Below are 19,385 nucleotides of genomic sequence, written 5' to 3'. Positions count from 1 at the left end.
AATCAGGAAAATTCAGTCGTCTTTTTTTTTTTTTTTTTAATCTGTAAATTTCACTGACGCCCTGCTCTCACCTCAAATCAGTTATGTTACTGTAGCAGCCCCGTCAGCGTTGGTGGGCTGGCGGGAGAATGTTGGTGCTACTTCAGGGGTCATACACCTACAGTATGAACTTTGACCTTCACGCTAACTCTTAACACCTAATCGTGTTTCTCCTCATGTGGGCGCTACACATTTAGTTAGTCCCCCCCCCCCTCTACTGTATTTTTGTGATATTTTATTGTATCTGATACAGTAAGGATAAAACATGTATTTCTCTCGTCTTCCTGTAAGTATAAGCAATATGCAGTTTTTCTACAGCAGCATGTGCCATGTGAGAGTCATCTAACAGATAAATTTATGACCATAGTGGTGCTTCCCCCCCCCCCACCCCCTTTAAATGGCTGTATGAGCATTGATGTTTCCCAGAAAAGCCCTGACAAGGCAACATGTGTTTAGTTACAATGTTACAGTGTTGTAGTGAAGAAAACAGAGTATATGGTCGAAACAGTATTGATTGTTAACCATCTGGAAACAAAGAGGCTTTTAAGCTGTGTGTAAAGTGAGGTAGAGTTTACACTGTGCTCACTCCTGTTATGTTTTGGTTTTTATGATTAGGAAATGTAAAAAACAACAACAGGGTAACTCTACTGCACAAATTCTGAAGGTTGATATTTGCTGCCAAGCTCTGGTGAGGTGCATCGTTGGGGGGGTGGGGGGCCGGGAGAGGTTTTATTTCTGTCAACTCTGCCAATGACTGCCAAATGTTCTATACAATAAACAGGCCATGTATCTGCATTTTCTTGTGACGCTGTGTCTTTGTGCATATGTTTTAGTTAAAGCTGGATCCTTCTCCCTGCACGAATGTACACTATGGCAGCTCCTGTGCATGCTCCACTTTATTTGATCCTGCTTGTTGCTGTGTTTGTGTGTGTTGTTTCCCCGCGTACAGCCTGTCCTCTCCGTTCTCAGGTATAGTATAACTGGCTCCCAACTATTTCGCTGCGCTCAGGTCTCTTCATGCTGTGACTGGGATGTATGTATCTCTCACTGCCCGCCGCTCAGTGATAATGTTCTTAGTGTATCAGATAGAGGCCCAGCCAGCTGTCCACAGTCATTCTCCCTTGACACACACACACACACACACACACACATGCCGGCGGTCAGAGTAACACATTTCTCTCTGGCCTCCGGTGTAGCTGTGAGATTAGGCTGTTATGCGCTGGCGTGTGGACTACAAACTAGGGTAGGGTTAGGAGGGATCTGTGTGTGTCTGTGTGTCTTTGTGGTTGTCATAATGGCAGCCTGAAAGGAGGAACCAGAGCAAAAGATCCATAGAGAAGTAAGAGACGTTTTTAGATTAACTTGTCTGACGGGGATGTGGTCTCTCTGGGGTTGCAGAGCAGTAGTGGTCCACCCTGTAGGCCCCTGAGCTTTTCAGCTTTTAGCGAATGATGTGCTGCTTCCTGTATTAGCTCTTCTGGACATCTGAACCTCCTGCAGAGGTTAAGCAATATGGAGATCGCTTTCCTGGGCTTATACAGTGGGGGGCTATTACCATGTTGCATTTTTGGGGTGTGTGTTTTTCTGCGTGCGGGTGCATTCAGGGTGCTAAGAGAGGGCTGCGATAGCATGTGAGTGTTATGGGGATTGCCTTGCATCATTGGCTGCTGTGAGCTGTCAGAGGGTTGTTGTGTGCACCTTCCTGCTCACGTTGCAGGGGCAGCCCTATGGGGGGTGCCCTTCCAAACCACATCCACCACCCCCTCCCCACCCCCCACCCCCCCACATACACACACACACACACTCCCCTGTCCAAACAAGAACAGTCCATCCAAACATACACACACCTAATGACCGGCTGGCAGGGAGGGTGCTGCTAAGGGCAACAAGTTGTGTGTTTGTGTGAGTGTGTGTGTGTGTGTTATTAGGTGTCTGCAGTTCTAATAAAGGAAAGCGCTGCGTCCTTCACTGCCTCATCAGATGGCTTTGCTCTGCTTTGTCCGCCTGTCTGATTTCTGTCCGTGCGTCTGTCAGTGCTGCAGTGGAGCTGGATGGCTCGCAGCCTCTGGATCATCTGGAGAAGAGCGCGTCTCGGACAGGCAACATCTGCGTTTTCTGACGTTCCTGGTGTGACGAGTGTGTTTCATAATGAGTGTTTTGGAGAGTGAATTGACTTAAATTGTGAAAAGTGTGCATAAGAGAGAGAGAGTGTGTGTGAGTGTGTGTGTGTGTGCGTGTATGGTTTTGCCCATGCCATTGGAAATGCTGGGGTGTCCAGCAAGGTTATTTTTGGATCAGTGACAACGTGTCAATGGCTGCAGATGCGTCGCAAAGGAAGGCTCTGAGATACCAACAGACCCTGGTAGGTTCTTCTGATCTTCCTTTACCTGCTTTCCTGTCTGTCTCATAATACGTCCTTTCCCCTTGTTTCATGCCCCTCCACCTGCTTCTCCATCGTCTCTACATCTACCCACCTATTAGATTAGTTTCCAACCATTCTTTACTCTTCTGCACTCACTTTCACTGTTTCTCTCACTCCTACATTTTTTCTGTCTTCCACCACTACCTACTAATCTACTACCTACTTTTTTTTTTCTGTCACATCCTTTCCTGTCCTCCACCAGCAGCGCTCTCTTCGTCTTTCATGCTTCTTTACTATGTTGCATAAAATCTTCCTAACTTCCTCTTCCTTCCTCTGTTCAATCAATACTTTTCAAATCTTCCTCCTTCCTCATTTGCTCTCTTCTTGAACAAATATCTGCAACTTGTTAAGTTTTTTTTTTTTTTTTTGTACAGCCCTCAAACACATTAACAGTCTCTGCTGGTTTCACACCACCCACATTATGAAACTGCTGAGTGAAGGTGTTAAATGGAAAGTCCTTGAGATAAACAGGGATTTCATTATTTATTCATTTTTGTTCCAAACACCAATCTCTTGCATTTGACCCATTTTTGCCTTTTTCCCCTCCTTTCTTTTGCATTGCCCAGATCATGTCCTTAAGTAAAAGTCTTCTTTGTGACTCTTTCTATCTGTACAGGTCCTCAAGCTGCAGCCTTGTAAAGTCATTACTGTTTTCATGTGTTGGTGGATATAAATACCTGTATACAGGAAACCTGAGCAGACAGGTTAGATGTGCGTGTTGAGATGAAGTCATGTCACTATATCCTTCAGTTCATCTGCTTAAATGCTCATCCAGAATGATGGTCATGTCTCCCAGGAGCATCTTGGGATGTCTGGTGGCATTTCACTACCACTGACAATAACACCCGTTCTGTAAATGACTCACAGCGGATTGGTTCGTTTTCTTATTTTTTCAGCAGTTGATGTGAAGCTTTGTGTTTTTGTACCAGAACTTGAAGGTCATTTTCTTCAGAGTTGAGTGTGAATTATAAGGTGAGAGGATGACAGATACATGAGCAACGGTTAGAGCGGCTGTGGTGTGTATGCGTGTGTTAGAGCGGCCTGAGCAACTGACAAAGTGAGGAGGAGGAGTGACAGTGTGTCAGTACCGCTCCTTTTCTCTCTCCTTCTCTTCTTCTCTTCTGAGAAGATGGACCAATGCCCAAAGTAAATCACTAATCCCCCCCCGGCCCCTCGTGGAGCCTCTTGGGGAGAGGGGCACAGGTCAGATCTAAATAAGAAATCCCAATTAATCACACTATTTACAGGCTTAATGTGTCTCTGCGAAGTCACAGAGCTCTCAGGTGTGAAAGCCGTGATGTGTGTGCGAGAGGAAATTAGAGCCTTGAAGGATTTGAGGAGTTTATGTGTAGAGCTGTTAATAGATCAGCGTAATATAATTTATTTATTGATCAGGAGCAGGATTTGGCGGTGTGTATTTTCAGGATGAAGGCTTAAACGGCTAAATCTTCACAGATACACACAGGTGCAGTGATTTAACGACGGACGTCTGTGTTTTTTAGTGTTCCTAGTAAGAGTTGACTTTATGATTTGCAGGGTAAAATACATCCAGGTTAAACTTCTGTTAGATTAATTGCATTTTTGTGGGGGTTGTTTTAACAGCATTAAATAATAATCTATATTTAAATCAATTCACTATATGGCAACACAAAGGTAGGACCTGCTTCACAATGAAATGTTCCTTTAAATGAGGTTAAAACAAGGTTCAGCTTTATTGTAGCACTGAAACGATCTGTCAATTAATCAATAGAAAATTCTTGTGCTACAATTTTGATAATTAATTGACCATTTACGTCTTTTTTTAAAGCCACATAAGACAACGTCTAATTGAATATTAGCTGGTTTATTAGTGTTTTTTTTTTCTAAATAATTTGAATATAACTGTTTAGGTTTTGGGAAATTGTGGTGACTATTTTCTGACATTTTATTGATCATTTCTAGGAAAATAATTATCATATTGATTCCTCTTTATTGAAAATAATCTTTAGTTGCAGCCCTAATTTATAGTCATGATACAATACAAGAATACATAATAAAATGCAGCTGTAGCCCTCTCCATGCTACACATATAGAAGTTGTGTAAATAAGACAAATTAGAATAGAATAAAAAAGAAATAGAACAAGGGAGGATAAATTAAAAAAAAACAACCTAGACAGTTAAAAATAACATTTTCAAACAAATTTATCCCAGTTTTAGATTTGAACGTCTAGACGTCTTTTGACCTGCAAATCACCAAAATAATGCTTACTGGGTCTGTAAAGTTGTGTTAATTGCCTCCAAGTCACACAGCTGTGCTTGACCTTTGCCCTTAACAGAGAGGAAGTGCCCTCTGTAGACTCGTGTCATGCTGATAGACGCGCTCCGGCAGGGTGGCGAGAACACCCGCGCTCACACATACCGAGTGTTTGTGTTTGCTTTTTATACAACTGCTTGTTACAATTTATTTCAGCGATGCGGTTAAAAAATGAGGTTGTGTGAGGAGACGAGTCTCGATCTGCAAGAATGTCAACAGCAGTGAAATCGATCTCAGAAGTCTCAAATGTTACAGGCTACTAAAAGGGATAATGTTCACCTGCCAAATGTCTCGCAGACTGGAATGACTGGGATGTAGACGATTAAGCCATTAAATTTCATCCGATATCGCAGTCACTTGATGTGTCTTTTCATTTACAAAGGTGGCTCTTAATTGTAACAATTAAACAACTAGTCGTGGCATCAGTCGCTACAAGATGTTAACGTACGAGAGAGTGTAGATAACTCGTCATTGTTTTTGTGTAAAGGTTAAAGCGCTCCATCTGTCTGTGCAACAGGCCTCCTGGGAGAGATGGACCCGAAAGAGAGACAAACAGCGTGAGAGAGGGAGAGGTGCGGAGAAGTGTGTCAGTGAACATTGGGTCACACTGCTGCTAAATTTATCCACGAGTAAGGTTTCACCTCAGGGGTGGGGGGTTGGATGGATGGGAACAAGGGGTGTTGAGGGGGAAAAGTTTTAGGGGGAAGAGTGAAAGGTGAAAGGCTGCACACACGAGTTCAGTCGTGGGTGAGACGGCTTGGAAAAGAAAGTGCGAGACGAGAATCTGATTTCCAGCGTGTGTGTGTGTGTAATGGTGTCTTTATAGAGCCGCACAGTTGGGAAAACAAACAAAATACTACACTGAATATAAACCACAGCCTCATTTCTCAAACACGCCTTAACCTAGACTGGAACAAAGCCTTAAGATGTTTTTCAGAAACGGGGTCCAGAATGCAATAATTAGTGGCAGCTGCTCAAAACAGACCACTAGATGTGATTTTCTGGCACAAATTCTGGTTGATAAATTTTTAAATGCATTATACAGTAGCAGTGCAAAAGTTCTCTAATCATTTTAATTTGATGGTGTAACATATAAGTGGCGTAACATTTGGATTGCAATAGCAGGGTTGAGCAAGAAAAATCATTATCATGACCGTGTGGTTTACAAAATAAATAATGATGAAGTCAAAAGAAAAATGTAAGAGTAAAAACAATATTGAAACAGGCTTAAAGAAATGGATAAAAGACATAAATCATCCACATAAAAGGCAGCAAAAAGGTCACATACTGAAGTAGGCTATGAGTAAATTTTTAAACTGGTTTTACTGGTGAAAAGGAAGCTGCTTCCATCTATCTGCTTTTCTGTTTGTGTCACAGAGGGAGGCTGGAGGTACAGAAGACACAACCAGACATCCAATTTAAAAGCTGCTTTCCCAACCTTATAGTGCCAAAACCTGATATTGTGCACTCTATTCACCCGTCCACAAAACCACTGAGGGCTGATGTCGCTTGCGGATACAACATCTGTTCTTGCTACACATAAAGCTCAATAAAACACTAGAGTCCACCAAACTGATGTTTATTGCAAGTAGCTACCACGTATTGATAGAAAACCAGCAACACTCTGGTCCCCAAGGACCCAGAAACCACGTGAGGACTGCTTGATCACAACAGAACAGCCAGTGACCCATTTAAGGTCCTACAGAACAACTGCAGAAAATAAAGGTTTAGATTAGAGACAGACTCATGTACTAATGTATTAATGCAATAGAAATAACAGCACAAACATGTTTTATTGGCTGTATTTTTTAATGTATTTGTGACCCTTGTTTTTCATACTTAAAGTTTAAAATCTTTTATTTCTAGTTTAATGTTTATTCTAAGTTACTGTTTAAAATTGACTGTTGTAAAATATCCTGTCTCAGTATATATTATCTAGAGCTGCAACGACTAATCGATTAGTTGAAGAAAGAAGATTAATCGGCAGTTATTTTGATAATCAAATAATCATTTCAGTCATTTTTCAAGCAAAAATGCCAAACGCTTTCTGGTTCCAGCTTCTCACATGTGACAATTTTCTGCTTTTCTTTGTCATATATGACACTGAATTGAACATCTGAAGGTTGTGGACTATTAGTGAGACAAAACAAGCCAGTTGGAGGCATCACTGTGACCTTGAAGAAATTGTGAATGCAATTTTTTCACTATTTTTTTTACATTTCATAGACTAAACAATTAAATGATAAACATAATATAATAAATAATCGACAGATTAATGCATAATAAAAACAATTGTTGCAGCCCTAATATTATCTTTAATAACCAAATTTGAGGAATCATGACCAAAAAATTGCAAATATCAGCTAATAAATCATTATAATATGATTTATTTTATACTCAAACTGCAATCTTGCAATCAGCCTGAAGAAAACATGATACAAGGTCGAGCTTTTGCGTTTAAGCCTGTCATCCATACTGAAAGCCCTTCAGGCCGGTCCAGTATCATCCACCCTTTCCCACACAATGTGAGTATACTCATGGTCTCCACTCAGTCAGCACATATTATCATTTATGATCCTGCTGGATCCTGGACTCCGCTGGAATCCTGTGAATCTACCCCTCAGAATTAAGAGCTGCTGACAATTTATCGTCAAGCCTCAAGTGTCTGTATTAACCTCTACTGCTCTCCTTTCTCTCTCTCTCCTCTATGTGTGTGTGTGTGTGTGCGTCCTGTGCTGACCATACCTGTCAGTTACTGGAGTCTATACTGTATTGAAGGCAGGTAACAGGTACAGTCTTGTGTCCGTCACACTGGCAAAGACAGGGAAGGACAGATGTAAGACACAGATATCCAGAGAGGGAATTACAGTATATTAGAGACACACAAGAACTTGAGCAGAAACGGGCAGAAGGAACGGCTGGAAGGATGAGAGAGCGGATCAACACTTTTGAGACAGTTCTGAATATAGATCAGTTCCTGGTAAGATCTACGACCTTGTTTATATAAGTGTTGTTTTTTTTTTACTGCTGTTGGATCAGTTTTTGCAGCAACTTGTATTACTCAGATGAAAGCTGGAAGAAGAAGTTTTTTGCCTCTGGTTGTACGTTTGTAATCTCTCATTTATTTACTTTAAATCGTTTTAACATTTAATGCTGTGACGTAACTTAAACCAGCTGTAGAGGGGATGAAAAGGGCCTCGGTGGTTGTTTTTTTTCCTAGATTACTTGGTGTGAATTTGAACCGCGGGCTCATACACAACACATGGAAGTTTACAGTTTGGTTTATTTTTCTCTTTTGGCGGCGCCGACATGCCTTAATTAGAACATGACAGCTTGAACAGTGTTTGGACGAGGCATGGGATTGTTATTGTGCTGGTTAATTAGTGTATGCGTATGGAGATGTGTGCTTGTGGAGTGTGCGTGTCTGTGTGTGTGTTGGTGGGGAGGGTGAGGGGGTGTGGGGGGTAATCTCCTGATCTATCTGTCAGTGAGCGGGTCAGATTTTATCATTAACCTTGTGCTACGGGACAGGGCTACATTGTTGTAAGGCCTTAACACACATACACACACACACACACACACACACACAAAACACACACACTCAAATCAGCCTCCGTTTAGCACACTTACAAACACAAACTTACCATGCTTAAGAACACACACACAAACACACACACACACATATTTATGAATATGCAGGGCTGACTCTCCCTCTCATAAGGGAATGTGCAGGAATGTGCTATTATTTTTTTTAATTAACTCTCAATGTCACACTGCCCTTCAACCTCTGCATCTATTAGCAGCTCTCACTATGACTCAGGCTCTCTCTCTCTCTCTCTCCCTCTCTCTCTCTCTCTCTCTTTCTCTCTCTGCAAAAAAAATGTTTCTGTTTCTCTGTTTACACTTGTTTCTTACATCTTTAATATCCTCTGTTTTACAGTACGTGTCGCCTCGTTAAAGCCAGCAGCTCCATAAATGAATTCAAAGCCTTTCGGCAGCTCACAGGCGTAATTTAACACAGGCTTTGTGTTCCTAACAAAGCCAAGGGAGGGATGGTTTACATTTTCCCATTTTGCTCATCCTGTGAGACTTGCAATAAGCACAACAGTAGAAGCTTCAGCTCTTACAGTAGAGCAAAAGAAACTAATAATGAGGGGTGCGAGCGCCAGAACCGCACAATAACGCCTGACTACTTTCATGTGTCCGTAGAGAGATTAAAAAGAGAAAAGTGCCGGAAAATAATAAGAGTCATGAGGGGGAAGGTGGAGGGAATATTGCAAAGAACAAATTAGTGCGAGTAGTAAGAGGAAGTGGAGCGAGGAGCGAGGAGAGTGAGCGTATCCTCTTGTGTTCTTGACAAGAGCAGTAAGGTCGTTTCACGGTTAGAGAGCCAAAAGATGGCAGCAACAAGCGTGTGAAAGTTGGGGGGGTGTGAGGAGGGGGGACGGTGGTTACTGATGTCATTTTTGGGCCCTGTGGTCAGTGTAGAAGTGACATACAAGGTTACACGGTGACACAAAGGTAAACACAAGGTTGAGAGATGGAGACAGCGAAGTCACATGACATAAATGAATCGCAGCTTTCAGCATCTCTCTCACGCTGTCGGAGCTTCATCATCTCATCTCTCTGTCTCACTTTTTCAGTTTCACTTACATTTTGACAACTCAGCAGATTTTATTGATGGGACATTAGGGTAGCAACAGTAAATGTAGTGCTTTTTTAACTACTTTTTATAATTAATTAATATTTCTTTTCTTTTAGTCAAATTTAGTTTGTCAAATCAAGTTAAATTATCACTAAATGTCCATCATAATTTCCCAGAGTTCAAAGTGACATCTTCAGATTATCAACAGTCCAAAACCCGAAGATATTCCAATTAAAACGATATAAAACAGACAAAAGCAGAAAGAAGTCACATTTGAGACACTGGAACAAGTGAATCTTTGGCAGTTTTTTCTTTATAAATGACTTAAATGATTAATTGATTATCAAAATAGCTGCAGATTAATCATCTGCCAGTTGACTAATCGATCATTTATCATAGTTTAAAAATACATTTCACTGTGTCAAAGCACACTAATGTTTTTTTTTCTGCAAAAATCATAAACAAAGTTATTTTATGCGTAAATTATTATACAAGCCAAAACACACAAACACAAAAAATTTTAAGAGAAAAGGGGTTTGAGGTATTGCTGAATGTGAACGAACTACAAAACTGTACTTTTTTAAAATGAAAAAAACTTAAGTTGAGTTATTAAATAAATATTTGAAGTAATATAGTATTTATAGTAAGATCTGGCCCTATTTAAAATGGCATTTAAAATAGTAATAATGAACTATTAACCTTCACTAGTTAGTTAATGTTTCCATATTGACTTCCAAAGAAATATTCAACACACAATATAACTTTATATGATAAAATAAAAGCTACAGGGTCAAACACGACCTATATTCAATCATATTCTCTCACCATATAAATAAAATTACTCACAAATGTCTTCGTCTAAGATGAGAGATGTGAGAGCTGCTCTAAGACACTGATAGTATAATAAGACGTGAATTGCAGGAAAAATACAATAATATAAGTCAACTATAAAATAAAGAACACAAAAGAGATGCTCTGAAGTTTAATAGATAATATTATATACGTAGGAATGCCAGATTTGTTATTATTTGACGTTAATCTTCTGGTTATCCTTTTTGTCGTGGCAGGATATGAGAAGGGAAATGTACGTAACATCTCTTTCCCTCTCTGAACAGTGCACAGGTTCCTCTCGTTACTGTCCCTGGTTTTGATGGCGTCTGGTGCCAACGCCTGTTTGATGATGTTGATGGATTAGTGCTTTGGTGTTAATGTGTATTGCTGTGGTGGCGAGGTTGTCTGCAGACTAGGACAGGAGGCAGAACAGGGACAGAGCTGCTACCACATCATGCCAAAGACAGCTGACGAGGAACAGGTAAAGACCTGAGGACCAAAGGCTTCATCTGGTCGGAGACTGGACAGTGATTTTTTATTTTTTTAATGGTTTTCTTCTGTCAGGGCTACACAAGGACACAGTTCAGTGTTCTTCTGTCCTTTTTCTTTAATCTCCAGAAGTTATTTCAGTGTATCTGTTTACATATCTTTATAGATGTTTTTTTCCAATAATAGCTTTTATGGGTTGTTTGTGTAACTAGATGCAGTGTGACTGCGTGTGGTTTGTGCACAAGTTTAAATCAGGTGAGAATCTTAAAACAATATGCTGAACAAATGATGTTAAATTAGTGCTGTTCTATAGAAATTTGATCATTTACAAGCCAAATTCTGCATTCACATATCTGATGGACCAACAAAGATTGAATTCACTCCTGAAAAAGAGATTTTTAGTTCATTCTAACTCCAAAATAGTCAAAACCAGAAGTCTATTTTATTATAATTTGTGTCACATGTCATTTTCTTTGCTTAACTTGCAACAAAATATTGCACAAAATGCCACTTCCTATTGTTGTGGTGATATATTTTTGTTTTATTAAAAAAAACAAAAAACAAATATACAAACTTCTATTATAATTATGTAAATGGAGTTTACCTTTTGCAAAAAATCAAAGGTTTATGCAGAATTACATTTAAATGGATCCAGTCACATAAAAATGGATGATTATAAGTCTAGATTCATCATATCTCAGCAGTAGTAGAGTACAGTAAAGTGGTAGAAACATGAATTTGTCAGACGCTATTTGCAAATAATTTTTGTTGTTTAACTTGTGAGGAAAAACTCAAAGGATGGCATTTAAAACATCTGCTCAGGTAGTGTCAGTTAAGTTTTCTCTCAACAAACTTAACTGAGTTGAAATGATTTCCTGTGACATTTGATCTAAACTGTCCCACATCATCATCATCATCATCATCTTCTCCGTTGTAACAAACCCCATCACTCTGGCAGCAGACCAAGCTGAAACAACTGCATACTCCCAAACATTTAACATCGTGGTTGGCATTCCTTCGCTTGTCTCTGGTCTACTGTATATGATACACTCCGGCACTTGTTGCATTAGGACTCATAAGCTGTTAGAGGTGCAGCATTGTTCTGAATAACAGTTTGTGGTTTGTAATGTTAGTGAGGTTTAAAATAACCTGCTGGATGATTTAGAGGCATCAAAATTTCTCAAGAGCCTTTAACAGTGTAACTGCTGTCCACCTGCTATGTGGCGTATTCATGTATTAATTATAAACTTCTATATCAGTCACTTTGTCATGTGACTGTACTGACTCATGTATTACAGCGGAGTGCTCACACTTGTTGTGCAGAGCAGAATAATGGCAAAAATCTCACCAAAACACTTAAGATTGCCTCTCTTGTGCTTGTTGTGCTGTAATTATTTCAACATTTTCAGATCAGAGGAGATTGCTGATTGTTTTTGCACCTTTACGTTATTATGGGGGAACATAATTACATGTGGTTAGCTGAGCTTTAGTCCTGGCTAGGCCTCATGGTTGGATCTGTCAGCACTCCTTTCCTGTGTGAACATGAGACAGAAATGTATGGCAGCCAGCCCTCCTCATGATTTAGCTCCTTGCTTTTTTGCTGTGTGCTTGGATGCATGTGATCTGTAGGTTTTCGGTTGCTGCGCCTGGATCTGCTGTATTTTACAGCTTCTACGGTTTAAAGAGTATGGTGCAAACTGATCACAAGGTGTCATGTTTTCTGCCTGTGTGTGCATGCGGTCGTAGGTGTAAAGTAATCGGAAGGGGAAGATGTGGAATGTCCTCTCTTCCAGGATCTCTTCCTCTAGCTTCTCTCCGGCCCCTGCCTCCTCTCACAGGGAGGGGTTTTTCCGATCTCTATGCCCGTTTTGTCTATTTCTGTCTGCCAGGGTATTCAGGTTGGTGTGTATCTCTTACACACACGCCGCACATTCCCCATCTCTTTCCCGTTATCTCAAGACTCCTCGCACTGGATCTGGTTTTATCCTTGTCCAAGTCTCAGTTGTCAGAGGTCATATCTCCCTGTTTTCCCTCTCTCCTTTCCCCCTCTCCTTCCTGTGTTATTCCTCTCCAACATCCTGTCTTGTTTCACACTGTATCTCTGAGAGCCTTTAAAACTCAGTGACTGTCGTGTATCCCCCCGGTTACAGCTGTACGGCGAGTACAGGGAGCAGCTGGGGAACTTTGCCCGACGGGAGGCTGCCCGTTTGCTGACAGAGAGACAATGGAGGAGACAGGCAGGGGACGCCACTGCCCGCAAAGGGCACGGCCGGCGACATCACCATCACCATCATCACCCTGTGGAGTCACATCACAGCCACACCTCTTCCACCAAGAAGCCTCGTCCTTACTCAAAATGCCAAGGTGACAACAGGAATGTGGAGTTTCCAATATTTGAGTGTAATATAGAAACATTAAAATGCTTTACAAAAGATTTTATTAAAAGGTGCAAACAGTGGTGACAGTTTCCATGGTCATGCTTTAGTGGTTGCCCTGACAACTCATGTGGTAACCATGAAACAGAGGTAGAAATGTACCTTAACTGAGCACTGGCACTTCATTTTAGTTTTCCTTTTTGTGAAACTTCATACTTTCGCTACACTACGTCGCAGATAGATAGAGCTACATTTATCTGAGGGCTTCAATTACTGGTTACTTTGCACACTATGATTTTACATGCAACATGATGAGCTCATAAAATATGATGCACTGCAGAAGTCTAATTAGGCTGCCAGACAGTACACGAAGCAGTTGGATTTACCGCCTCCTGGTTAACAGTCTGGAAAAGGACTGTTGTTAACTGCAAGGTTTGGACACAATATTGTGAACACTCTTACAATGTGATGCAAACCAGCACAACATCAGCGCCACGATTACTATTTTATTGCTCTTATTATTGTTATTTTGTTTCATTTTCACCACTGTGGTGGTGTTTGAGTGTAGTTCTCCTCTCTGTTGTGTTGTAGGATGGTCACGCTATATTGTTCCCCCCCAACACATGAACACATGGACATTTTGGATTGCATTGCATTGCACAAGTTTTACTAACAGGCGTACTCCACCTACTTTTACACATCAGAGTCGATTTTCTAGTCATGGGGAGAACTGCTCAGCCTTTGAAAACAGTTATATAATGACTTCTGTGGCTCTGGAGGAGCTTTGTCAAGTCTGAGAAGATTACTCAGCTGACATCACTTGATATCTTACTATCTGAAGAGTTTTAGGCCTGGAGACTTCAAAACTTTAACAGAAAGCATTTGTTACAAACAATGAGTATTGAGTTTAAAGCAAGATGATGTAATTTTTGATGAACAGCGACTATTTTGTGGCAATAACATTACACAAATGTGCAGGATGTGTTAACTTCCTGTTTTACTTTCGTGATTCAACCACTGAAGTTTTTCTGTTATTCTAGAAGTAGCGTAATAGCAGCACAAATATAGAAGAGTCAGCTAACTGATGTCAGATGCAGCGATATCTATTCAAAGTTTGCTAACATTCGCTAACACAGCCACCAAACTGGCTGCAGCAAAACCCCTGAGTGTATTAAACCAAGCAAAGATGTGTTTTATATTCCCATATTGCTTATCTTTCCATTAGTAAGAGGATGAATGTTTCATTTCTTAGGATATAAATGGACATTCTGACTATTCAGCCTCTGCTGCAGTGATTTACCCTTTTTTCCCTTTAAGTCCCTTAACTTTATTGTAAGTGCTGCACTAAATCGCTGGCAAATCCCTTTAAGAACAATTTTGAGGTCTGGACTTTTAATGGAGTATTTTTACATGGTGGAAGTTCAACTTTTACAGTTTTAGTAAATGATTTAAACATTTTCCCTTCCACTACCAGTGAACTAGTCAGCGATATTTATATTGTCTGTTTAAATGTTTATGCGTGTGTACCTTTATTTGAAGAAAACATGTTAAACAATGTACACACTTCCATTTCTAAATGTCAAAAAAAAACCCCAAACCAGTTCATTCTTTACTGAGATACATCTGTAATACTCATCACTCTAGCCATAATCACACTGGATGATTTCCTCTTAGGCATCGCTACAATAACCAAATGTCAGTAATTACATCAAGTGATAAATGGATTCAAGCTGAATCATTAATTTCATCTCTCTGTCCCAGATTGTTTGGCTCGTGTGCGGCGGTATATAGTGACCAAGATGGGGGAGGACTGGATTTTCCTGGTTCTTCTAGGGCTGACTATGGCTCTGGTTAGCTGGAGCATGGACTACGCCAGTGCCAAGAGCCTGCAAGGTACCGCAGCCACAGGCCAAAGTCGCAGAGATGACTGCTGTCAAATCTACGGTTTGAGAACACAAGTTCAGTTCAGTTTAAAGCATATCGTTCTCTTTTTACTGTCTATTTCTGTCTTTCAGCCTATAAGTGGATACATGGGGAGCTTAAGGGCAACGTGCTGCTCCAGTACCTCGCCTGGGTTACCTATCCCATGATCCTTGTCATGTTCGCTTCGCTCTTCTGTCATCTGGTTTCCCCACAGGCCATCGGTACGCTCTCCATCACCTGTCAGCCTCTGTCAACCTCTCCTAGCATCTGTTTTTTCCTCTGTTTACCTCCTGTTGTGTGTTATCACTGCTGTAAAATCGTAGCATTCATTATTTACTGCACTCACTAATGTTTTGCCCAGATGTTTCATCTCTGTCTTCATCTTTTCTTCCTCTTTTTTTTTTTTTTACAGGTTCTGGTATTCCTGAGCTGAAAACCATCCTGAGAGGTGTAGTGCTAAAGGAGTATCTGACCCTCAAAGCCTTCATAGCGAAAGTCATCGGCCTCACTGCCGGCTTGGGCAGTGGTATGCCAGTGGGCAAAGAGGTAAACAAACCTGCCTCTTTCATCTCTTTACTATCTGTCCACTAACTCTTCCTCTCCATTTATTATCATCCATTGATCCAGCATGACTGCCATCCTTTCCCTCTCTTTTCTTTTCTCTCTCCATCACTCTCTCTGTTCCTCCTTCAAGTTCGGAGGATAATAAATCATCTTCTGTCATGTTTTTTCTCTCTCTCCTCCTCTCACGGGACTGGAGCAAATTATTCAAGTCCTCGGCAAAGGAGTACATTCATTCTCCCCATTACAGTAGCAGGGCAACTGTCACATCCAGCAATTATACAGTGATTTATCTGTTCTGATACAACATGTCCCAGTTTAGACTCTCTGCTTTACACACAGTTGTCAGTGTCTATGTGGATGACTTTACGTGTCGCTCATCCGTGTCAGTCTTTTCCTCCTGTCACCTCCAGGGTCCGTTTGTCCACATCGCCAGTATCTGTGCCGCAGTGCTGAGTCGATTCATGTCCATCTTCTCCGGAGTCTATGAGGTAAGCTGAGGCCCTGACCAAAACAGACTGCATTACCCATAAGCCTCGTCTCCTCAGTCAATATACTAATGAAGATGCGGAATGCGGTTTCTCCATCATAACTTGCTTTGTTGTTGTTTTTGTTGTAATTACAGGGTTCCCACGAGCAATAAAAATCTTTATATTTAGAATTCAGAAAAATTAAGTTGTACAGAGCCCGTGAGGGGCCATGGAGAAAAAAAAAACGAATTTGTGCTATCAAGTTAATAATTCGTGCTCTTGATTTAATAATTTGTGCTCTCAATTTAATGGAATTCACCATCATGCCGTTCTGTCGTCCTGCATACACCCTCACTATGGATCACTTGGATTTAATAAGGTTTTATTTCAATCTTGGACTAAGATATGTGGATATACTTCGGGTTTTGGCTTGTAAGCACAACACTGTGTTACCTCTGAGATCCGTTAAACGTATGCAAACCTGAAGTTTTACCCGCTCTTCATTCACCACGCATCAGCACATCAAGAAGTAACTGATGTTACAGTTAGGAAATGTCTTCTCATCATTTTCTGTAAACTTCCAGCTGCCTGAATTCATTTGGTGCCCTCTAGAATATGGGAACGGGCAAAATAGATAAATTGAGAGCACTAATTATTAAATCTAGAGCAAGAATTTGTTATTTTTTTCTCCAAGGCCCCTCTCGTGATCTGTAAAGTTGAATAATGAAGCTATGACCTTGAAAATATTGTACAATATTTACACTGAGTTTTAAAATTATCTCTCCATCACGTCTTTCACTTGACAAGCTCTTGAGTAACAAATGAGGCATCTACAGTGTTTGAGTTTAACCAATTTTAACTCTTATTCAAATTCAATGAAAGTTCCTCGAAGTTGATATCAAAGTGGGAACCTTGTTATTGTTGTCTTCTCCCATCTGTCTCTCCACCCTGCTCTCCCTCCCCTCCCCTCCCCTCCCCGCCTCTCTTGTGTCTTTGTTTTGGCTCGCTTCCTTGCACCTCGTCTGTGTTTGTGTCTCACTGTATTAATAGTGTGATGGTAATGTCTGGCATGTGTATTAACAGTGACCTCCCTTATCCCTGTCTCCCTCTGTTCCTCCCTATCCTCTCTCTCTTTCCTCCCCACCTCCCCTCGGTTTTTCTCATTCATCCCTGCTCGCCTGTGTCCCCGCTCCTCCCTCTTTCTCTCCCCTCCACCCCCCATCCCTCCCTTTCCGTCTCCGCCCTCGACCCTTGACCCCAGAATGTCACCCATAACCAGGACCTGTTGGTGTGTGCGTGTGCCGTGGGAGTGGCCACCTGTTTCGCTGCCCCTGTGGGAGGCAAGTCCAGACCTGCTCTCCCTGACTCACTCAGGCTCAGGCCTCCGGTCAGCGTTGTCCACCTGAAATAACATCATTAATACAAATGTCAAGGTTAAAACTGACCTCTGACCAGTGTCTGGCATTACTAGTGATGATTTAATAGTTAATCATGTAGATTAACCTTTTGATTATAGTGTATCTGAGCCTTGGATTATAAAGTTCTGTCTGCTTTAAAGGAATGATTCAACATTTTGCAAAATATGCTTTTTCACTTTCTTGCTGAGAGAAAAGAAAAAAGCAATATGCAATATGAAGCTAAGACCAGCAGCAGGTTAGTTTAGCTTACCATAAAGTCTGGAAACAGGGGGAAACAGCTAGCCTGGCTCTGTCCAAGGTGACAAAATCCACCAACCAGCACCTGCAAAGCTCACTAATTAACACCATCGTAACCATGTGTGAATGTTATGTGTGTAATGAACAGCGATGTGTTCACTTAGTGATGTAGGCACTGAAATTCAGCTGAACAGTGATGCAGTTGCATGAATCTTAAGGCAATTTGCTCAGTTATTTATAACAAGAAACTTTTATGGACTTAACATCATCTTTTTCACATTATAACAAGATATTTTCATGTGTTACTGATATAGCTACTTGTCTCATTGTACTCAATTATTGAGTTTTTTACAAGAAACTGCAATAACAACATACCACATCTTGTTATATTGCAAAACTTTCTCGTTATTTCACAAAATGAATGTGTCTCATCAACGTTTTTATTAACTTTCCTTGTTATAACATGATAAGTTGGTAAGTTTTTATAACAAAAAACTGACATATGTCGTTAAAACAATAAAAAGATCCAGTCAGTGCCAAAAAAGATGATATTGTAGGCTAGAAAAATGGAACATTGCCACCATGACAAGCAATACGCTGCCATAGCATCTAGTTACTTGGAGATGTGACAAAGAAATTGCAATATGATCCTCCTCTAAAACAGCAACTTCTCATTTTACACGTTGGTTTTAGACCAACAAGATTTATTATTATTTAATTATTTATTAATTAGTGAGCTGTAGAGGTGCTGATAGGTGGAATTTGTTACCTTTTGGCAAAGCAAGGTTAGCCGTTTCCCTCTGTTTCCAGTCTTTATGCTAAACTAAGCTAAGCTAAACGACTCCCAGCTCTAGCTGCATGTTTAATGTACAAACAAGTGGTATCAATCTTCTCATCTAACTCTCAGCAGGAACGTGTATAAAGTATATCCAAAAACATCAAACTATATCCTTTCAGCAGTGCTGAATTCAAAGTGTTTGAATATATAAATGTGCACATTAGCTTGCCAGTGACACTGTACATTAGCCTTGAATTATAAGGTTTCATCTGCTTTAAGGTTAGTTCTGAAGTATCAATCCTCAACGTTTTAATAAGTCACAGATAAGAAATATCTATGTATTCTCAAAAAACAACACAACAAGGGTGATAATTGTCAATAACCCAATTTGATTTAAAAAAAAAAAAAAAAAGTCACACAGAACCTCCTAATTCAAGATCATGAATGATAAATGGAAATATGTGATGTCTTCTATCTTGTTTCTGTCTGCACGGATCTGTCTCTAAAGATGACATGACCACTTGTTTTTCTTCCAGATTGCTTAATTGCATCCTCTGAGTCTGATGGCATGTGCATAATTACCCTTTTTTATGCTTGTGATGTGATTTTTCTCCCCCTTTATCACTTTTTACCACACTCCAGTGAACATTATTTATTCACTTTATTCCATTTTGCTTCCCCTCTGTCAATTCTCCCCGTGTGGTTCCCCCATCCTGTCCTCTCCACCTTGATCTTTTATTCTCTCTATCGCCAACTCACTCTCCTGTCTTTCTGTCCGGACTCTCGTCACCTTCATTTTCCCCATCATCATCTCACGCCTTTCATCCCTCATTCTCTCTCAATCCTTCCTTTTCCCCCCTCTGTTTGTTCCTCTCCATCTCTGTGTGTTTTCTGTGTCAGTAG

At 40.6% G+C, this 19,385-nt stretch overlaps 1 protein-coding gene and 1 long non-coding RNA gene across 3 annotated transcripts in view; one reads left to right on the top strand and one right to left on the bottom strand.

Annotated features, from left to right (window-relative positions):
* Positions 1-1,223: 1,223 nt before the first annotated feature.
* Positions 1,224-19,385, top strand: part of clcn1b (chloride channel, voltage-sensitive 1b) — a 28,968-nt gene continuing 10,806 nt past the window's right edge. The window contains exons 1-7 of one of the 2 annotated variants that reach the window (XM_067601196.1): positions 1,224-2,401; positions 12,871-13,084; positions 14,857-14,988; positions 15,111-15,239; positions 15,431-15,564; positions 15,993-16,070; positions 17,311-17,436. In XM_067601196.1, the coding sequence (XP_067457297.1) occupies positions 2,351-2,401; positions 12,871-13,084; positions 14,857-14,988; positions 15,111-15,239; positions 15,431-15,564; positions 15,993-16,070; positions 17,311-17,436 (864 nt within the window). In that variant the 5' untranslated portion in view covers positions 1,224-2,350. The remainder of the gene's footprint in view (positions 2,402-12,870; positions 13,085-14,856; positions 14,989-15,110; positions 15,240-15,430; positions 15,565-15,992; positions 16,071-17,310; positions 17,437-19,385) is intronic. The other variant, XM_067601198.1, reaches the window with a different exon arrangement.
* LOC137191263 (uncharacterized) lies at positions 7,388-19,363 on the bottom strand. Its single transcript, XR_010930375.1, has 3 exons — positions 18,474-19,363; positions 17,367-17,451; positions 7,388-7,566 (listed from the first exon to the last, which is right to left on the bottom strand). It is a non-coding gene; the product is annotated as an uncharacterized lncRNA (long non-coding RNA).

The sequence above is a fragment of the Thunnus thynnus genome, chromosome 10 (genome assembly GCF_963924715.1).
Source record: "Thunnus thynnus chromosome 10, fThuThy2.1, whole genome shotgun sequence".
NCBI classification, from domain to species: Eukaryota; Metazoa; Chordata; class Actinopteri; order Scombriformes; family Scombridae; genus Thunnus; species Thunnus thynnus.
The sequence above is the reverse complement of the archived record's forward strand: the minus strand, read 5'-3'. Positions and strand labels throughout refer to the sequence as shown.